This window comes from Euleptes europaea, chromosome 1, assembly GCF_029931775.1.
Source record: "Euleptes europaea isolate rEulEur1 chromosome 1, rEulEur1.hap1, whole genome shotgun sequence".
In the NCBI taxonomy this organism is placed as follows: Eukaryota; Metazoa; Chordata; class Lepidosauria; order Squamata; family Sphaerodactylidae; genus Euleptes; species Euleptes europaea.
In genome coordinates, this window is record NC_079312.1 from 60,035,838 (window position 1) to 60,052,826 (window position 16,989).

Below are 16,989 nucleotides of genomic sequence, written 5' to 3' on the forward strand. Positions count from 1 at the left end.
CTTCCTGGCCCGTGGCTGGGATCCAGGCCGGGCCCGTGTCGTAGTTCCGGGCGTAGACTGGGTCTTCCTGCTCTACGGTCCTCGGAGCATCAGGGCAGAGCCAGCAGGGCTTCTCCATCGCCAGGTCAGGGTGCAGGCAGTCGAGCAGTCCTTTTAGCTGGCGTCCCATTAGGAGTTCTGCGGGGCTTCGGCCCGTTGCGGAGTGGGGGGTGATGTGCTGCATCAGCAAGAAGTTTGCCAGCCGCGCGCCCAGTCCCCGTGGACGGTGTGCCGCAACGCGTCCTTGGTCGTTCGGACCATTCGCTCCGCCTCGCCGTTGGTAGAGGGGTGGAAGGGCGCCGAGGTCACATGGCGGATCAAGTTCTTCGCCATGAATTCTTGGAACTCGGCAGCCGTAAACTGGGCCCCGTTGTCAGAGACGACAGTGTCCGACAAGCCGTGGGTTGCGAAGAGCCAGCGCAGCTCCCGGATGACGGTCTTTGAAGTCATGGATGCCACAGCCACGATTTCTAGCCATTTGGAGTAAGAGTCCACAACAACTAGAAACGTCTTGCCTTGGAACGGCCCCACAAAGTCGATATGGATGCGGGACCAGGGCACGTGCGTTGACTCCCATCGCTGGACAGGAGCGCGCGGCATCTCTGGGCTGGACTCTTGGCAGGGCTGGCAACGGCTTACCCACTCTTCCACCGCGGCGTCGATGCCCGGCCACCAGACATAGCTCCGTGCTAGCGCCTTCATTCAGACGATTCCCGGGTGGCTGACATGTAGTGCCTCCAGGACTCTCATGCGGAGTTTGGGTGGGATGATGACGTGGCTTCCCCAGAGCAGGCACCCGTTGTGTATCGCCAGTTCGTGCTGCCGGCTGGTAAATGGCTTGAATTCTGCCCCCTGCCGAGCCGCAGGCCACCCCTTCCCCACCCAGTTGAGGACATGGGCGAGGGTGCGATCCTTTGCGGTGTGTGCGGCGACGTCCGAGGCATGGAGGGGCGGCTCCGGCAGGGACTTGAGGACCAGGACGTTGTACACCAGGGACAGGTCGGGGTCGGACCCCTCGAGAGGCAAGCGGCTGAGAGCATCCGCGTGGCCGATGGACTTCCCGGGACGGTGAGCGAGGCGGAAGTCATAGGCATTTAAAAAAATGGACCAGCGGAGCATGCAGGGAGACAGGATCTGGGGCGTCTGTCGATCCGGAAGGAAGAGGCCCAGGAGCGTCTTGTGGTCCGTGACAATCTTGAACAGCCGGCCGTAGATGTAATCATGAACTTTCTTCACGCCGGCCACAATGGCGAGGGCCTCCCGGTCTATCTGCGCGTAGTTGCGCTCCGCTGGGGACAGAGGCCGGGAGTAGAAGGCGATCGGGGCCTCCCACCCGTCAGGCATCCGGTGGCTGAGGACCGCGCCGATGCCATAGGGCGAGGCATCGCCGGCAAGCACAACTGGCAGCCGTTCATCGAAGTGCACGAGCAGGCTGGAGGAGGAAAGTAGGCCCTTGGCGGCCTCGAAAGCCCGTTGCTGCGGCTTGCCCCAGGACCACGGAATAGCCTTGTCGAGGAGACTGTGGAGGGGCTCCGCAACCGACGCCTTGTTGGGCAGGAAGGCGTGGTAGAAATTTAAGAGTCCCAAGAACGACTGGAGTTCCTGCTTCGTCAGGGACTCAAGCTCCTAAGTTTCCCCCTGCATATCTGCCAACTATGTACATACATAACATATACTATATACTATAGAGCGCTGTTCTAATTTTTGTAATCCAAGTTCTTGCATTGGGGAGTGTATGTATACTGCTCTGATTGCATTGGTTTTAACTGTGTAATTCCTTCCTGCTTGAGTCTCCATGAGTAAAGCAGGCTCTAAATGAAGCAGGCTACTATTTCTCTGCAGTATCTTATATAAGTTTTCAAAATGTTATTTACAAGTTTTAAAAATTACTTCCTAACTGTACATTTTTCTTCAGTGTTACTGGGGCTATGCAGGACTATACAACAGCCCTCGAAGAATTTGCTAAGACAGGTTCTCCACCTCCTGCTCCAGAACTGCCTGCTACGGTAAGCTTGTAATGTATTTTAAGATGATGTATCCCCTTCTCTAAGAATTAAGAGGAGGGAAAAGAAGAGAACAGAATAGCATAAACAGAATAAATTGGGTCAGACACTATCTGGGTTGACTAGGCTAGGTCCACTTATTTGTAGAATCTTTATAATGTCAGAGAATAGCATAGGATCTTTTTTATTAGCAGCAGAAGGAACAAGAGTACTCAGCACAATGTCATCCCTACTGATGCCATCCCTGCAGCTACTGCTGCTGTATCTATTAAACTGATAGAGATTATGTGTGTTTGTGTGCACTTTCTATATACGTGCTCAGTTCTAACAGTGTATGTGTCTTCTGTGCAGAGAAGCATTGAAGTCCCTGGCCTTTGGGTTATTTGGGGGCGGGTCTACATTTATGTGTCCACTGTACTGTGGAAATGTATTATGTTGAATGGCATTTGTCTGTTGATGTACCTATATGTTATTCTTCCCTTCCTTGTAATAGTTTGTGTTACCACAATTGAATAAAAAGATTCAGGAGATGCCTTTAAAATCAATGAGCTTTATTTGAAATATATACAAAACATGTTAAAGTCATAAGATACTGGAAAATTATATAGACTTTAGTAACATTCACACAGTCTACGGCCGTTTATGCATGGCTACTTTCACTCACATTTGTCAGTCTTGGTTGTCCTTGGAGTTATGCATGAGTTTTCTGTCCATTAGAAATGACTTCACTGCCAGACATCACAAATCCCAGGACTTCCTGTTCCTCTGTTAACCCGATTCTTCCCTCTCCCCTGAGCTCAGCCCAGGTGAAACCCCCGTGCATAAGGCAAAGGGCAGGACACGCAAGCTTGGTTTCTCTCACAGCCAATTACAAAGCAGTGTATAAAGAGTTAGTGATTCAAATACTTCCTGCTTCCTCTGAGCTCTCTCTGAGCAGAAGAAAGGCTTTTTAAAACTGAGGCTTGGATTCCCCCCCCCCTTTCAGATTGCTCCATTTTTTTTGTTTTTTGTTCTTCAAATGCTTTTTTATGCAGCAATTGGGTTTTGGGGGGGAATTTTCTCTCACAGTAAGCGCTACAAAGTAAACCAGTTACAAAGCAGCACTTAAAGGGGCGAGGACTTGATTTGAGATTGGAGACTGCTGGTGCATAGATTCCCAACAGGAAAGTGTGGGTCCAGTGAGCAATGAACCTTAGGTAAAACTCCCATGCATAAACGACCTATGAGAGGTAATCAGTCTCCAGCTAGTCTGTTTGGGGTCTATGTTTTCTTTGTCTGCCCGTACAAAGAAATTTTTTGTTAGCTGTCAGGTTAATGGGAGGTGAAATGATCCAAAGAATTGCTTTTCTAACACCTGCTTAACACCTGCCTCTTTCTGCTTGCTTATGTAGCTTGCATATTCTACAGGGTATAGCTCCTTCTATGCAATGATTGTCAGACCAATAAATATATGATTTGACCTGATCCTTATCTCTATACCTGTGCTAAATATAAGTAGATGTGGCATAGTTAAAGTAATGTAATATTTGGCATGACTGGAGTATTAATTGTCAACGCTTGTTTATTTATTTAGGATATTTCTATGCTGCCTCTTCAGAGTCCTGAAAGTTATTTGTGATATTTGCCAAAAATGTAATACATGCAGTAAATAATACTTTGGGAATAGATCTCAGCATCATTCTGCAGGTTGATACCTCCCAAATATAATCCCATCTTGGCCACAGTCCTCTATCTTGGGATTTTGAAGGATTTTATATTTGAGATTAGCAATTGGATATCATCACTGTTCCTTCATCATCTTTATCCTACTGTTCCTGAACATTCCAGTGAGAATTTATGTCCTGTTTACAAGCAGCTAGTGGACTGAAAGTTCATCCCAGAATCATTTTGTTTAGCAAAATGGATTTAATGTTTTCTGGTTCAAGAAGAAACCTTGGCTTCACCCATAGCATAGGCTCCTTGTAACACTGGACATTCCCTTCTCCTTCTTCCACTGGGCAACCCTAGGAGACTTGCTTGAGCCCCTTTCTCTTTGCAGAACTGCACTGGTTGTGTGAACTACCTTGATGCAGACTACAGAAATAATGTGAAACCCCTGGCAGTATTCCCCAGTTACTACAAGTGTAGTAGGAAGTTGTGGCTTGGATCGTTGAAAGAAGGGAGAATCCTATAAAACCTCGTGCATGCATTTGGATAGTTTTCCTGACCCCAACAGAGTTGCTGGTTTATTTTAAATATTTTAGTCTGCTTTGTGCCAGTAAGATCTCCAAGCTAGCTTACAAAACAAACAATAATATGACAATCACCCTTGTCCTTGCTGCAGTGCTCCCTGAAGCAGCAACCCATAGGGGAGTCCCCCCCCCCGTATGTCACCCCTTTAGTGTTGACATATGGGTGATGGCAGCAACCTCAATGAAAAACAGCCTCTTCCACAGCAATTTGTTGTTACAATATCCAAAACTAGGGGAACAATGATGTCAACTATTCCTCCCCATCAATAACATCCTGCCAACAGTGCTGCGGAATTCTTTCTCTCTTTTTCTGGGGGGATGTGGAGGGCAGTGAAAATACACACACACTCCAGATATCACTTTTTAGAGCTCTTATAGGAGAAATGTTTATTGTATTTCAATCTTACTGAGAAAAAAAAAGTTTTCTTCCCAAGCACAGGGCAGGACTCCCTTCCTTTCAATATTGCAGTCAATGGACACTTGTAGCAGGGAAGTACAGTGAATTTCAGAGAGAATGCATTGGATGCAGCTCAAAAATTATGCAAGGGTTGTGTAAGAACTCCAGGTCTTCCCCACTTGTCACTCCTCCTAGCAGCCATTTTTCACCTCAGGAAGTTTCCTTCCTGGGATCATGAAACCCACAGGGAGCAGCAGCCAGCAGGTCAGAAGGCAGCACTTGGGGAGGCAGAAGGGGGCAGACAGATCATGGGGTCGAACCCAATCTTTATTTGCTCAAAACTTTAGGATTACAAACAAATAAGTAGCTTTTCCTGGTTCTTATGTGATTTTAATTTTATATATTTATTATTGTACTTTTTCCAATAGATGAACAGTGAGCAGAGGAAAATACGAGTAAGTGAAACATTTTCTTGTATTTGAAGTGACACGTTGCTTGATTTTGGGGAAAAATCTGCCTAAAGAATGTGCAGAGGATAAGTTAAGAGGTATATAATTGTGGCCGATGTCTGTTTGTTGATTTGTGGATATCAAAGTAACATAGAAATTCTCACTTCCTGAATCATTGGTTTTAAAATGTTGCATATTATGGGAGACTGTGGGCGAAAACGCACGGTCGCTTGAGCCTCCTTTCTTCCCTGTTCCAGCCAGGATGCAGCCAGGATCGAACGCACGAAGGTGCGTTCGATCCTGGCTGCATCCTGGCTGGAACAGGGAAGAAAAGAGGCTCAAGCGACCGTGCGTTTTCGCCCATTATGTCCTTGACTAACTTAGAAGATGCTCTAAAGTTCTATCAAGTAAACTTGGTCTGTGGGGTAAGAAAAAAATGGGGACTTATTGGAGAATGGAAGTCTTGGGTGTCTAATTACTTAAAAACTAGTGTCCATTTTTGAATGGGTGGCATTACATTGCACACCATGAATTCTCTCTCCTGGAAGGTGCTCTTTATTTAGTTAATATAACTTATCATTTCTCCTGCTTGTTGCATTCCTTTGTATTAGACCATACATGCACAAATTGTGCCACATGCAGTGCAACCAGTCATGTTGACATCCTACTCAATGCAACCAGTCATGTTGACATCCTACTGAAGTTTCAGCCTGCCCAAGACTGCAAAAGCAGGAGAGTTGTTTGGCTAGGTGGTTCACAAGCATGCATTACTCAATCTCTACTGCTTCGTGAGCCAGTTAGCAGATACTGTAGTCCAGTAGTCTTTGGCCCATGAGTTAGGACTCTTATGTGTCCCACTTGCTGGGTTGTGAGCCACTCTACGGGGGGTGGGAGTGTGGAGATCAGGTCTCCCAGTATAGCCTAGGCTCCCCATTTCCTGCTGCCACTCAACAGGACAGTGCGGGGGGGGCATGGGGTGATTTAGTGTCACACCAGTGGGCACATCACTTTCGGTGTAAAACCAGAAATGATGTCATTGCAGTGCTGTGATGTTCTAGGATACACCCTGTCAAGGCTGACCCTGCTTTTCTGCGGTAACATAAACAAACCCTCAGTTTGTTCAGGTCCCTCCCAGCAACTCAAAAAAATGAAGCAAAAAAAAGTTTTATTGAAGATTTTTTTTAAAAGTTCTTAATAACAGATCATATAGTTTGATAGAGTCTTAATACACAGAAAAAATAACAAAACTAACTAGCTGTGTACTTAATCCTAGCAGCACCATTACTGGTTCTTATAGCTAAAGCATGATGTTCCAAAGCATACAACGAGTATCTTCAAGCAGCAAGGGTGGGTAGGTGGAAGAAAAGGGGCAAGGAAAGGATGTTCTCTTCCATCATAGGCTATATTATATAGAAAATCCCGGCCATAACCGCGTGACCATCCCCATCTAATCACAGGACTGTCTCCAAGATATTTTCTGGACAGGAGTCCCTTCCTTACTAGATTCACAGCTGAACTGTGTGAGCTAATTAACAGTGACCTTGGCCAGTAACCATCAATCTGGGAGGGGAGGGTTGGCTCATCTCTGCAGAGCAGTCAGGATGCAGTGAGAGTTTGGCTGGCATTTTCCTCTAAGATGGCTTCTCTCTTGACACACCCAGAACTGAATACTTTGTCCCCATCACCAAAAGCTTCTGCAGGGGTGCCAGCAAAGGCTGGCAACCCTACTCTAGACCTGCCATTTGGGGGGGGGGGAGTTTGCTGCCTTCTGGAAGGATCTACTGCTAGTGCCCCTGCATAGAGAACAAGGGCACTACAGCTCCTGCATCTGAGGAGCATTAGGATGGTGAGATGAGGTTACCAGTGGTAGATAAAGATTAAATTAACAATTTCCCCTTCCCTCTGCAGACTCCCCTCATGTCATTTCTCAAGGTTCCCTGTCTTCCAGGAGCAGCATTTTGTGGAGATCAGTGCACTGTAAGGGGTTGGGGAGAGTCAGGAAAATTCCATTCCGCAGATGGAAAATGTAGTTTGGGTGCAGCCCATGGTTCTAATACTTGGCTTGTCCCTCACAACATTATACTTTCTGGTGCTCAGTTTATGTTTCTGACTGCAGTTCGCTTGGACTGCTGCCCAAGGTTCTGGCCTTGACATGGGTAAGGTCATATCTCCGGCTCCTCCTCTTCCTATCATGTAATTCTAATGTCACATGGTTGCAGCTCAGTTGCTCCTAGGTCTGGAAAAACCGTGAGTGGAGACCCAGAGCAGCTATAATAAAAGCTATTTCATGGCTTTTGTTTTGAATAACCTAGTTTGAATAATTTCTGCCATCATATTACGTTGTTCCATTGACTACTGAAGTTGCCCAAAGTTTTCTGACACTTAACATAAAAGCTGTTACTGTGCATATCAATATTAGCTATAGGTAAATTGTCCAGTTTTCTGATAATTTCTGTTGTTGAATTGCAGAGGGGATAAGCTGATTTAAATGTTTCCTGTTTGCTGCTTTGTTCTGGAAACATTTCTTATGTTGTATGGCAGAAATGCTAATTGCAATAAATTGATTCGCAGATATTTTGTCTGTAAACTTGAAAAGAGGCCAAGGACCAACTTAACATGATATAAAAGTACAGCTTTTAAATAAATGAACAAAACATTGCTTGGTTTTTTATAATGGAGATTATGTGCATGATCATGGTGTCATTTCAGAACAACTATCTCTTTATGAAGAAGTGTGTACAAAATAATCCAATAGTGCCTATTCAGCAGGAATGGTTAACCTCCATGCTCACGTTAGTACCTCAGCATCTATTGGAAGGCAAAGGCAGAGAAAAACTAGTCGAAGAACTCTTAGCTGAGGTAACAACAGATTATGAAATGAGCATGAAGAGATACATGTGTAAGTTCCATGAACATTACTATATTATATCTGTACATGTTATAGCCACACTGGTACTATGGTTGCCACCCTCCAGGTGGGGCTTGAGATCTCTAGGAATTACAACTGATTTCCAGAGTACAGAGATCAGTTCCCCTGGAGAAAATGGCAGCTACAGAGTGTAGATTTTATGGCATTACATCCCTGCTGAGCTCCACCCCCAAATCTCCAGGAATTTCCCAACCCAGAGTTGGCCACCCTAATTGGTACTGGAAAACAGCTCTTAGCAATCTCTCAGTCCCCTATATGTTCCAACAACTGTTTCTTATTACATGATTTATAATTTTCTGGTACATGCATTTTTCCCCCCTTATCGGACAGGAAAAACGATAATCCTGACATGATTATGTTCTAGATGCCCCCTCTTTACCCTTATTTTCTGAAAGCCTGCCAATATGTTCTTGTTTCTAGCGTTAGTAGTAACAATACTTAACATATGTGTGGTGCTACAAAATACTGCCTCAGTAGTATGTAAAACAACCCTGAAAGATAGCTTTATTATCCCCGTGTTCAGTGGTCTGAAGTCAAAAGGTGGTGGCTTACCTTCTTGTGAGCTTTCCAGACATCTAGCTGACTGTTGTTGGAAGGAGGGTGCTGGAATAGATCTCAGTGTGATCCACTAGAGTTCTTATGACCAAGGCTACCTGTTGAGAGACGAGACTTGAACTGTAGTCTTTTCAGTTCAGATCTCACACTTTTAACCTCTACATTGTGCCATCTCTTAACAAAAGTCAGTGTAAGTTTTCAAAAACAAAATAAAGGCTAATTACTGATTTTTTTTAATGTATGAAAAGGTAAGAAGAGATTATTGGAAATGAGGGGGTTCCTTTTTCACAGTAGAGCTTTGCTAACACAAAATATGTAAGTAGTTTCTCCAGTAACATTTGAGTGACCTCTTCAAACATTTGAACAATCTGTTGATTTGTTTACTAGGAAAGAATGAAAAAAACCAGAGTATTTTAAAAAGCATAGTTAAGAATTCTCCTTAATTTATTTATGTATTCTAGTGCGAAGTGTTCTGGTCAAACCTCCAGTAAAAGGGCTTGAATTTGAAAAAGAAGGACCTTTGCCAGTTTCGCCTATGTGAGTAAAATTAAATTAATTGTTAGGGTCTAATGAGCCTATTTGTTGCATATATACACAGTAGAAGGTAACTTGCTGTTTCCTTGTGGCAGTTGTCTGGATTATAATTAAATGTATCTTTGTAATTCAGTTAACACATGGCTAATAAATGTGTCAGGTATGAAGACTGCTGCTGGAGCTTATTCTATAGGTCAATGTAGTTTAATCCCTCCTCCTATACATATCTGATTAATTAAGTTCTAGGGGATGAGGAGGTAACAAAATGTTTAGTTATGTAGGACAGATGATGGAAGTACCCTTTCCGGTTGCTCACTCAAGGTCTAAGAATCCTTTGCTTGACTGGCCGAGTCAGGTATTAAGTCCTCTTCTTTAGGGTAGCCTATTGCATGCTGTCCTTCAAAGTGAGATATGGGAATGTTTGGGAAATGCAGGGTCCCTGGCGACTACTGCCAACCCGCATTTGTATAAGTCTCTGCTTCAGTTATAACTTCATAGGAAGCAGTATGTTTTTTCCAGAAGCAGAAAAACTGAAACCTTAAAACCAGTCAAGTATTTTTAAGGCAGGAAAATATCTGTCCTATCTGTTTATTGGAGGTATGAAGTTACTTTGCTTGTGCTTCTGTTTAAACTTTTCTTTTTATTTTTCCAGTGGATTAGATTATTCCCAGCCTTGGCATAAAAGCTTTTTACAAGCAAGAAAACAGATTCTCGCTAATTTACATATTCTTCATCCAACTCTAAGAACTTTACTGGATATTGGTTATAAAACCTTTTCCAATTTACTTATAGTAGATGTTTCAAGTTTAAGGTAAAATTTATGTTGAAGTAAAATTCTAAATGTGGTATGCATAAATAGGTCTGGTTAAGTACATTGTATATTATGAAATGGTTGTTTACTTTATGTCGATGTTTAAAATAATTGCTTAATGTGTCACATTGATTCCTTACTGTGTTAGACAGCCTCAGTGAAACAATTATATAATTTTAATATCCTATTACTATTATTTGATTTGATTTTTCCAACTTTACACCAATTTTTTTCCTCCAAATAAACTGTGGGTTCAGTATTTTAATCATATCTAATTCTGAATGTGGCCAAATCTGTGGATACTTAAATCTGGAGAGCAGAGCTATAAACAGACAAGACATCTTAATACAAACTTGAGAAAAGCCCCAGGTTTGCAGAAAAGCCTGAAATTTAAAAAACACACACACACTGGAGGGTTAAAACAACTAAAAATAACAGAAGCACTGCCTTTAACTTTAAGAAATGAATGTCCTCAGTGGCTGTTACTAGGCAACCACAACAATATTGCCAGCCTTCCAGCCTTGGTTTTTCTTAGCAAGAGGTGGGAGGGCAGGGACCTTTCCAGAGCTGTTTTGGCCTCTGAAAAAGGACTCATCAGGGCCAAGCCTAGTAGCAACCACTGAGTGACTTGCTACCTTGAGACTTACATGAGTCATCCAGGTCTGGCTGCTTATACTGTTCAACAGTAGTGTAGTGGTTAGAGTTTCAGACTAGGATCTCGGGGACCCAGGTTTGAATCCCCATTCTTCCATGAAAACTCACTGGATGACCTTGGGCCAGTCATACTCAGCCTACCTCACAGGGTTGTTGTGAAGATAAAATGGAGGAGAATGATGTAAGCTGATTTGGGTCCCCTGTAGTGGAGAAAAGCAGGGTATAAATGAAGTAAGTAAATCATAAATACAGCTGAAGATGGTGAAAAAATGAAAGATAGGTTGGTTGGTAGGAAGGAAGGAGAGAAGGAAGCAGGGGAAGATGAGGATGTGGGGCTGCTAGGATGAGGAAAAGAGGAAAGTATGTAACTGGGACCTAGCTCAGCAGCCAGCACCACACAATGGAGTCCAGCCCAGTTGGACAGCTGGAAGCCCCCAGAGATTTTCCAGGGAGAGGCTGCTAGGGGAAAGGAAGGAGGGAAGGCTGAAGACAGCAGGACAGATAAAGGTAGGTTGGCTGGTATGGAGACAAAATCCTGCCTGTGTGCAGTAACACAACCAAGCTTCTCTGGGTTTTGCCAGTAACGCATACCAATTAAAGCTAAATAGAGCTTTTCAGAGCTTTATTTTTTAAAAATCAGAAAAGAGATTTTAAAAACACAAGTAACAGTTCTGTAGCAGAAGGTAGCATAGAAATAATAAAGATATCTCACTAAATACTTACTAAATTCCTAAACAGCATAGCCTTAGGTTTCTAGAGCATAATACAAAAGCCTTTCTAGCAACTTGGAGGGAAGAAGGGGGAAGAGGGAAAGGGAAGTGACTAACTTCTGAATAGCAACTTCTTATAGAAAACGCTGATTGTAACCTGCTAACCCCCCACAACCAATCATTGGGCTGTCTTCCCCAAAGCTTCTAGGTGCAGAGCAGGTCACCCCTCCCAATTGGAACATTCTAAGGAATGAACAAGTAACCCCTCTCAACAAGAATTCCCCACTGCAATGGATGAGCTAATTAAGTTTGGCTTGAGAAAGTGTGGTTGATGAGGCCTGTTATCTGCTAGCTGATTTTGCACCTCTGGGAGACAAACAGGCTTGAATGGAAATTTTTAACCAAGATGGATACTGTCTTGACAGCTGGTGGTGGGAAGAAGAGAAGGAAGGGTGAAAAGGGGAAACAGGAAAAGTTAAGATGTTTTTGCATTGCCAGGGAAGGAAAAGAGGAAGTAGTGGGGAAGGGGGAAATGAGATGCCCCAAGTCCTTGTGGGTTCCCCGCTTGCAGTACATGAATACCAAAAGTTCAGTACTTGTGTGCATACTGGTTACATCCCCCACCAAACAGCCATGTAATTGCCTTTGTTTTACACACTTTCATTTTTCATATCAGTCTGATTTTATTAATATACAGGTCAAAAGGTCCAGTTGATTGGGAATCACTTCAAAATGATGTGTCTATAAACTGCTTGAAAACAGAAGAAAAGATATTAAACACATGGTATCCTAGGGTTATCAATCTCTTCACCAGAAAAGAGGCACTGGAAGGTGTGAAGGCAGACAAAGTTGATTCTTTCTATAACTGTGTGGCTACACTTATGTCTAATCAGGTAATGCTGCTTTTTCACTTACCTACGGTGGCAGATTCTTGTCCAGGCTAGAGCCCTATCATGAGTGCTGTAGAGTGCTTATGGAGCTCCAGTGTGTATTTGCTTTCCCAAAGAGTAGCTCTCTGCATATGTGAAGAACTGCACTCTTGATGCTGACCTTTGTTGGACTGAATGGGGTAGCTTCTGTAGTGGAGATAGGGTTCCATAGGCTCATCAGAAACTGCAGTAGCAAGAGATAGTTGAATTAGAGCTCTTATATATAAACTGCCCACCGAAACCATTAGGAAATTATCATGGACCTAAGTGAATTCAACATTAGATTTTAATTATGGATCATATTCATAAAAAAAAAAAGGTAAAAGTCCCCTGTGCAAGCACCAGGTCATTCCTGACCCATGGGGTGACATCACACCCTGACGTTTACTAGGCAGACTTTGTCTGCCGGTGCCTTCCCCAGTCATCTTCCCTTTACCCCCAGCAAGTTGGGTTCTCATTTTACCGACCTCAGAAGGCTGAGTCAACCTTGAGCCAGCTACCTGAGCAGAGCTTGGACTGCAGTACTGCAGCTTACTACTCTGCCCCCTGACAAAACTAGGAATAAAAAAACAAAATTAAAATGCAGTTTATTAGTAAAACTAATAATTGCTAGCTAGAGAATATAATAGAAGATGGGTGTCCTACAAGTCAAAATAATATGGAAATAGGAAACATTCTGTGAGTCTGAACTAATAATGCGTCTATTTATTTATTTATTTATTTATTTATCTATCTATCAAACATATCCTACTCTCTATCCTGGCCAATCTGGGCTCAGAGCGGCTGACATCAAGTCAAACACAATACAAATTATACAGTATATAAATTAAATTCCAATATCAAATACTAACAATAAAATTCTAATGGTATCTCACTTTGAAGGACAGCATGGTAAATTGCACAGGCCCATTAAAACAAATTAAATTAAAAAAACAGGAGTATAGACCCAAAAATGTGTGAAAAACTTTAAGAGTAAGAAACAGGCACAGTATAACTGGAAAACCAGAGCTTCCAATTTCTTAATATAATAGATTCACATTTTAGATGTGAATTTTTCATTAAAGAAATACCAAATTAAGTAAAATGTTGCTTTGAGCACTTCAGGATATCGGCAGGCTATAAATGGATCAAATAAAATCCTGCCCTAAAGAACTCTAGATTCTGTGCTTTAACTGATACTTTTTGCAAAATATATGTGGATTAATCTGAATCATCCTTCCTAAATTTACAGTTGGAGGTCAGCACTAGGGTTGCCGGCTCTGGAAATGCCTGGAGATTTTAGGGGTAGAGCCTGAAAAGGATTTGCGGAGGGGCTTCACGGGGGTGTAATGCCATAGAGTCTACCTTCCAAAGCAGCCATTTTCTCCAGGGGAACTGATCTCTGTCGCCTGGAGATCAGTTGTAGTAACAGGAGAGGTCCAGCCACCACCTGGAGCAATCCTAGTTAGTGCACATTCCACATGTAGCAATGTATTCAATCTCCAGTGCCCAGAACTTGAATAACTTGCCAGCTGCACATTTGAGAGCAGTCAGTAGAAGAATGAAGAGGGTTCTATGGGTCATACTGTGGGTCATGTCCTAAATTTCTATGCTTTGTTTTAAATTTCAGAATTTACATTCTAAATAAACAAAATTGACTGGAGCTACATTAGGATTGATCATATGTCTAGGCCATTAGGGGCTAGGGTTGGGAACTCCAGGTTGGGAAATTCCTGGAGATGGGGAGTGGAGGGACCTCAGCAGGGTATAATGCTATATAGTCCACCCTCCAGATCCACCATTTTTTTTCTGAGGGAACTGATCCCTGTAGTCTGGAGATCAGTTGTAATTCTAAGACATCTCCAGGCCCCATCTAATAGGTAGCCCAGCCCCGCTAGTAACAAATTATGCTTGTCAGTCTATTTGTATAGATTCGCTGAAGCAGGGAAACGTTTTCTTTTATGAGGTGTAATTAAATTATTCTGTGCTCTTTTGTAGCTGAAGGAGTTGCTGAAAAGAACTGTTGAGGCGTTTGTGAAACTATTTGATCTTGAAGACCATCGATGTCTGCCTTTATTTAAGATGGATCTGACTTTTGATGATGAGAAAATGGACTTTTATCCAAGCTTTCAAGATCTAGAGGCTGCTATATTGTTCATAATTACTTTGATTTCACAGAGTCTGCAGGTGCAGTTTATTCTTCTCCTACTTTATCTTATAAATGTGTGGGAATGATAAATGTTACACCATTTACACCTTAATCCCAAATAGAGTTGATTATAATTAAGGCCCATACAACTATAGGTTTATTCCAAATAATAACTGGCTCTACACTTGTAGAGGGACATTCTAAATGGGATGTTTGCCAGGACCCTTAAGCAGTGATTTAGTTATTGGGGATGTTGAGACAACACCATTGCTATAGTTAGGTTATTACCCTCTGAAGTCACATAGAACTGACATTATCTGGGGCTGAGGTCTGCCTTTAGAGGCTAATGGAGCCAGATGGAGTCCAGAATTGTTTGGGGGTTCTCCCTACTAACCTTGACAGCACATACGTTGTTCACCTGGCATGTATATAAAGTAGCAAAACAAACAAATAAAAGTAAAGAGATCCTAAATCCACAACCATCCATCAAGCCCTCAATTCCAAAAACCAGCTCAAGTGAAATGGTTTTAAAATGGCTGGTATCCCAATTGGCATGCCTGGATGCTCTGCTCATGCACAGAGAAGGATTTAACCTTCTTCCTTGAAGTAGTGGCCTCTCCGAGAACCCTTCCCTCAGGTCAAAAGACCTTTCAGTGTCGCACCCCTTGAGACATGAGCTGCTGCCACCAGAAGGAAATGTTGCCTCTTCCCCTTGTGTGAGGAGAAATACTTTTTACTCGTTCACATGAGAGGTAATCAACCGTCGCCTAATGTTTCCAGATGCATATGTAGCTGTCGTGTTGTTCATAGTAGGATTCTTTGCTGTAAAATATATTCACAAATTATTTGCAAAATGGGAATAAACATTGAGAGGATAACAGTCAGCAGATGGTGCAAAATAACTAAAACAAAGTCCAGTCCATAATGAACACTGAAAAAACAGAAAAATAGGGTTGCAGCCTAAGTAATAAAAGTAAATATAAATATATGAAATTGAGGTTGATCAGTGAAAAGCAAGGTATATGGGGAAAATCATCACTGTGCAATCTGTAAAGCTTAATCGTCTAAAATTTGCATTAAGGGATCTCTGACTAATATATTTATTCACTAAGAAATCATTCCTTAAAATCTATGGTAACTCTTATATATGTTTTGAATAGAATATCCAAACAATACACTCTTGGTTAGGAGGTGGAACCGTAGTTTCAACTATTGACACTGAACTTCCTGATCATGTGATAACGTGGGCCTCAACTATACTGAAGGGAGCAATCAGTGAGAATTTGAAAGGTCCCAAAGCCCATTTTGATTATTATGGTGAGTGACTTAGAATTAGACTTTGCAAGAGAATTTTAGTATATTACTGTGCAATCATAAGCAGAGTTACCGCCATCTAAGGCTTTTGACTTCAGTGGACTTAGAAAGAGGTAACTCTGTTTAGGATTGCACTGTTAATCTTGTGATGTGTATAACACTGATACATTTTTAATGTGATTGTTGCCTCGCAGTTGAGAAATATGGCTGGCTAGTAGATGGTTCTGCAGATGACCGTATAAGAACATTTGCTGCTGAGGAACATACTTTTGATGACTATGCAGAGGTAATTTTAGTTTATAATTTACTAGTGAATCCAGACTGTTTTGCAGATATAGATACAAATTTTGGTTGCAACTAGAAATCCTCCCCCCCACCATCTAAGCATGATTGTGTAGAATAGCAACTGAATTTTCACAGCCCAGCATTCTGTTCCATGTATAGTTTGGCTTTCTTTTTGCTTGCATTTTGTACTTCCACGCTCTATTAGGTGTCAAAACTTCGTAATTAGGTTATAATTGACTAATTTCAACTTTATACTAGTGTGGAAAATTTATTCCAGAGCATACTTCAAGTCAGCCATTTTGTAGGAGAGACATGCAAAAGTCTCCTGTTCAGCCTTTTCATATAATCCAAGGGTGCCTTGGACTATATGAGTACCACATTTTAGTTTTCTAGTTAATATAAGCATCTCTCCTTCACATAAATGCATCTTCCTGTGTGATGGGGAACCCCAGTAAACAAGATTCCAGTTGTATGGAGCCACTGTACATCCGTACAGTACATGTACTGTATATACTCTATGCATGTGTTCTAATGAGGTCATCTTATTGGGGGCAAAATTTGCCTCCACATTCCTGTTCCTTTCCCTCTATGTTTTCACTCTACTCTCTTAGAATATCTGAAATGGGTTAAAATCTACCCCAAAATGATATATTCATTTGAGGGATATGTGCATTTATGCTTTATGTACACTCCAATCCATCCCAATGAGTGTTGCAGGTTGGTGGGGGGGGGGGAGAGCTTGCTGCTGTGATTCTGTTTCTCTTATGCACATTCTCCATGAACCTTGGTAAAAAAGGCTTTTCATTTCTCTCAGCTGAGAGAGTCATGTACAAATGTCCTGTTTCTAGAGCTTCTATTAATAAGGCATCTTGCATCAAAAAATTCAGGGTTCTAGATTGCCCTAGTTAGTGGGTCCTGGTGTATCAGTTTGTCCATTTTAAATGACTTTATATGTACGGTGCAGGTAGTAGACCTGGAATACGTAAAAAGCAAACAATGAGTGGGACAAAAGCATTATATA

The 16,989-nt window shown here is 42.3% G+C and overlaps 1 protein-coding gene across 1 annotated transcript in view; it reads left to right on the plus strand.

Annotated features, from left to right (window-relative positions):
* The window catches only part of DNAH12 (dynein axonemal heavy chain 12), a 134,633-nt gene that overhangs the window by 5,240 nt on the left and 112,404 nt on the right, over positions 1-16,989 (plus strand). Inside the window, exons 2-10 of the mRNA XM_056853457.1 lie at positions 1,955-2,045; positions 5,099-5,125; positions 7,829-8,018; positions 9,065-9,140; positions 9,790-9,948; positions 12,010-12,205; positions 14,219-14,407; positions 15,530-15,686; positions 15,878-15,969. Coding sequence (XP_056709435.1) covers positions 1,955-2,045; positions 5,099-5,125; positions 7,829-8,018; positions 9,065-9,140; positions 9,790-9,948; positions 12,010-12,205; positions 14,219-14,407; positions 15,530-15,686; positions 15,878-15,969 — 1,177 coding nt within the window. The remainder of the gene's footprint in view (positions 1-1,954; positions 2,046-5,098; positions 5,126-7,828; positions 8,019-9,064; positions 9,141-9,789; positions 9,949-12,009; positions 12,206-14,218; positions 14,408-15,529; positions 15,687-15,877; positions 15,970-16,989) is intronic.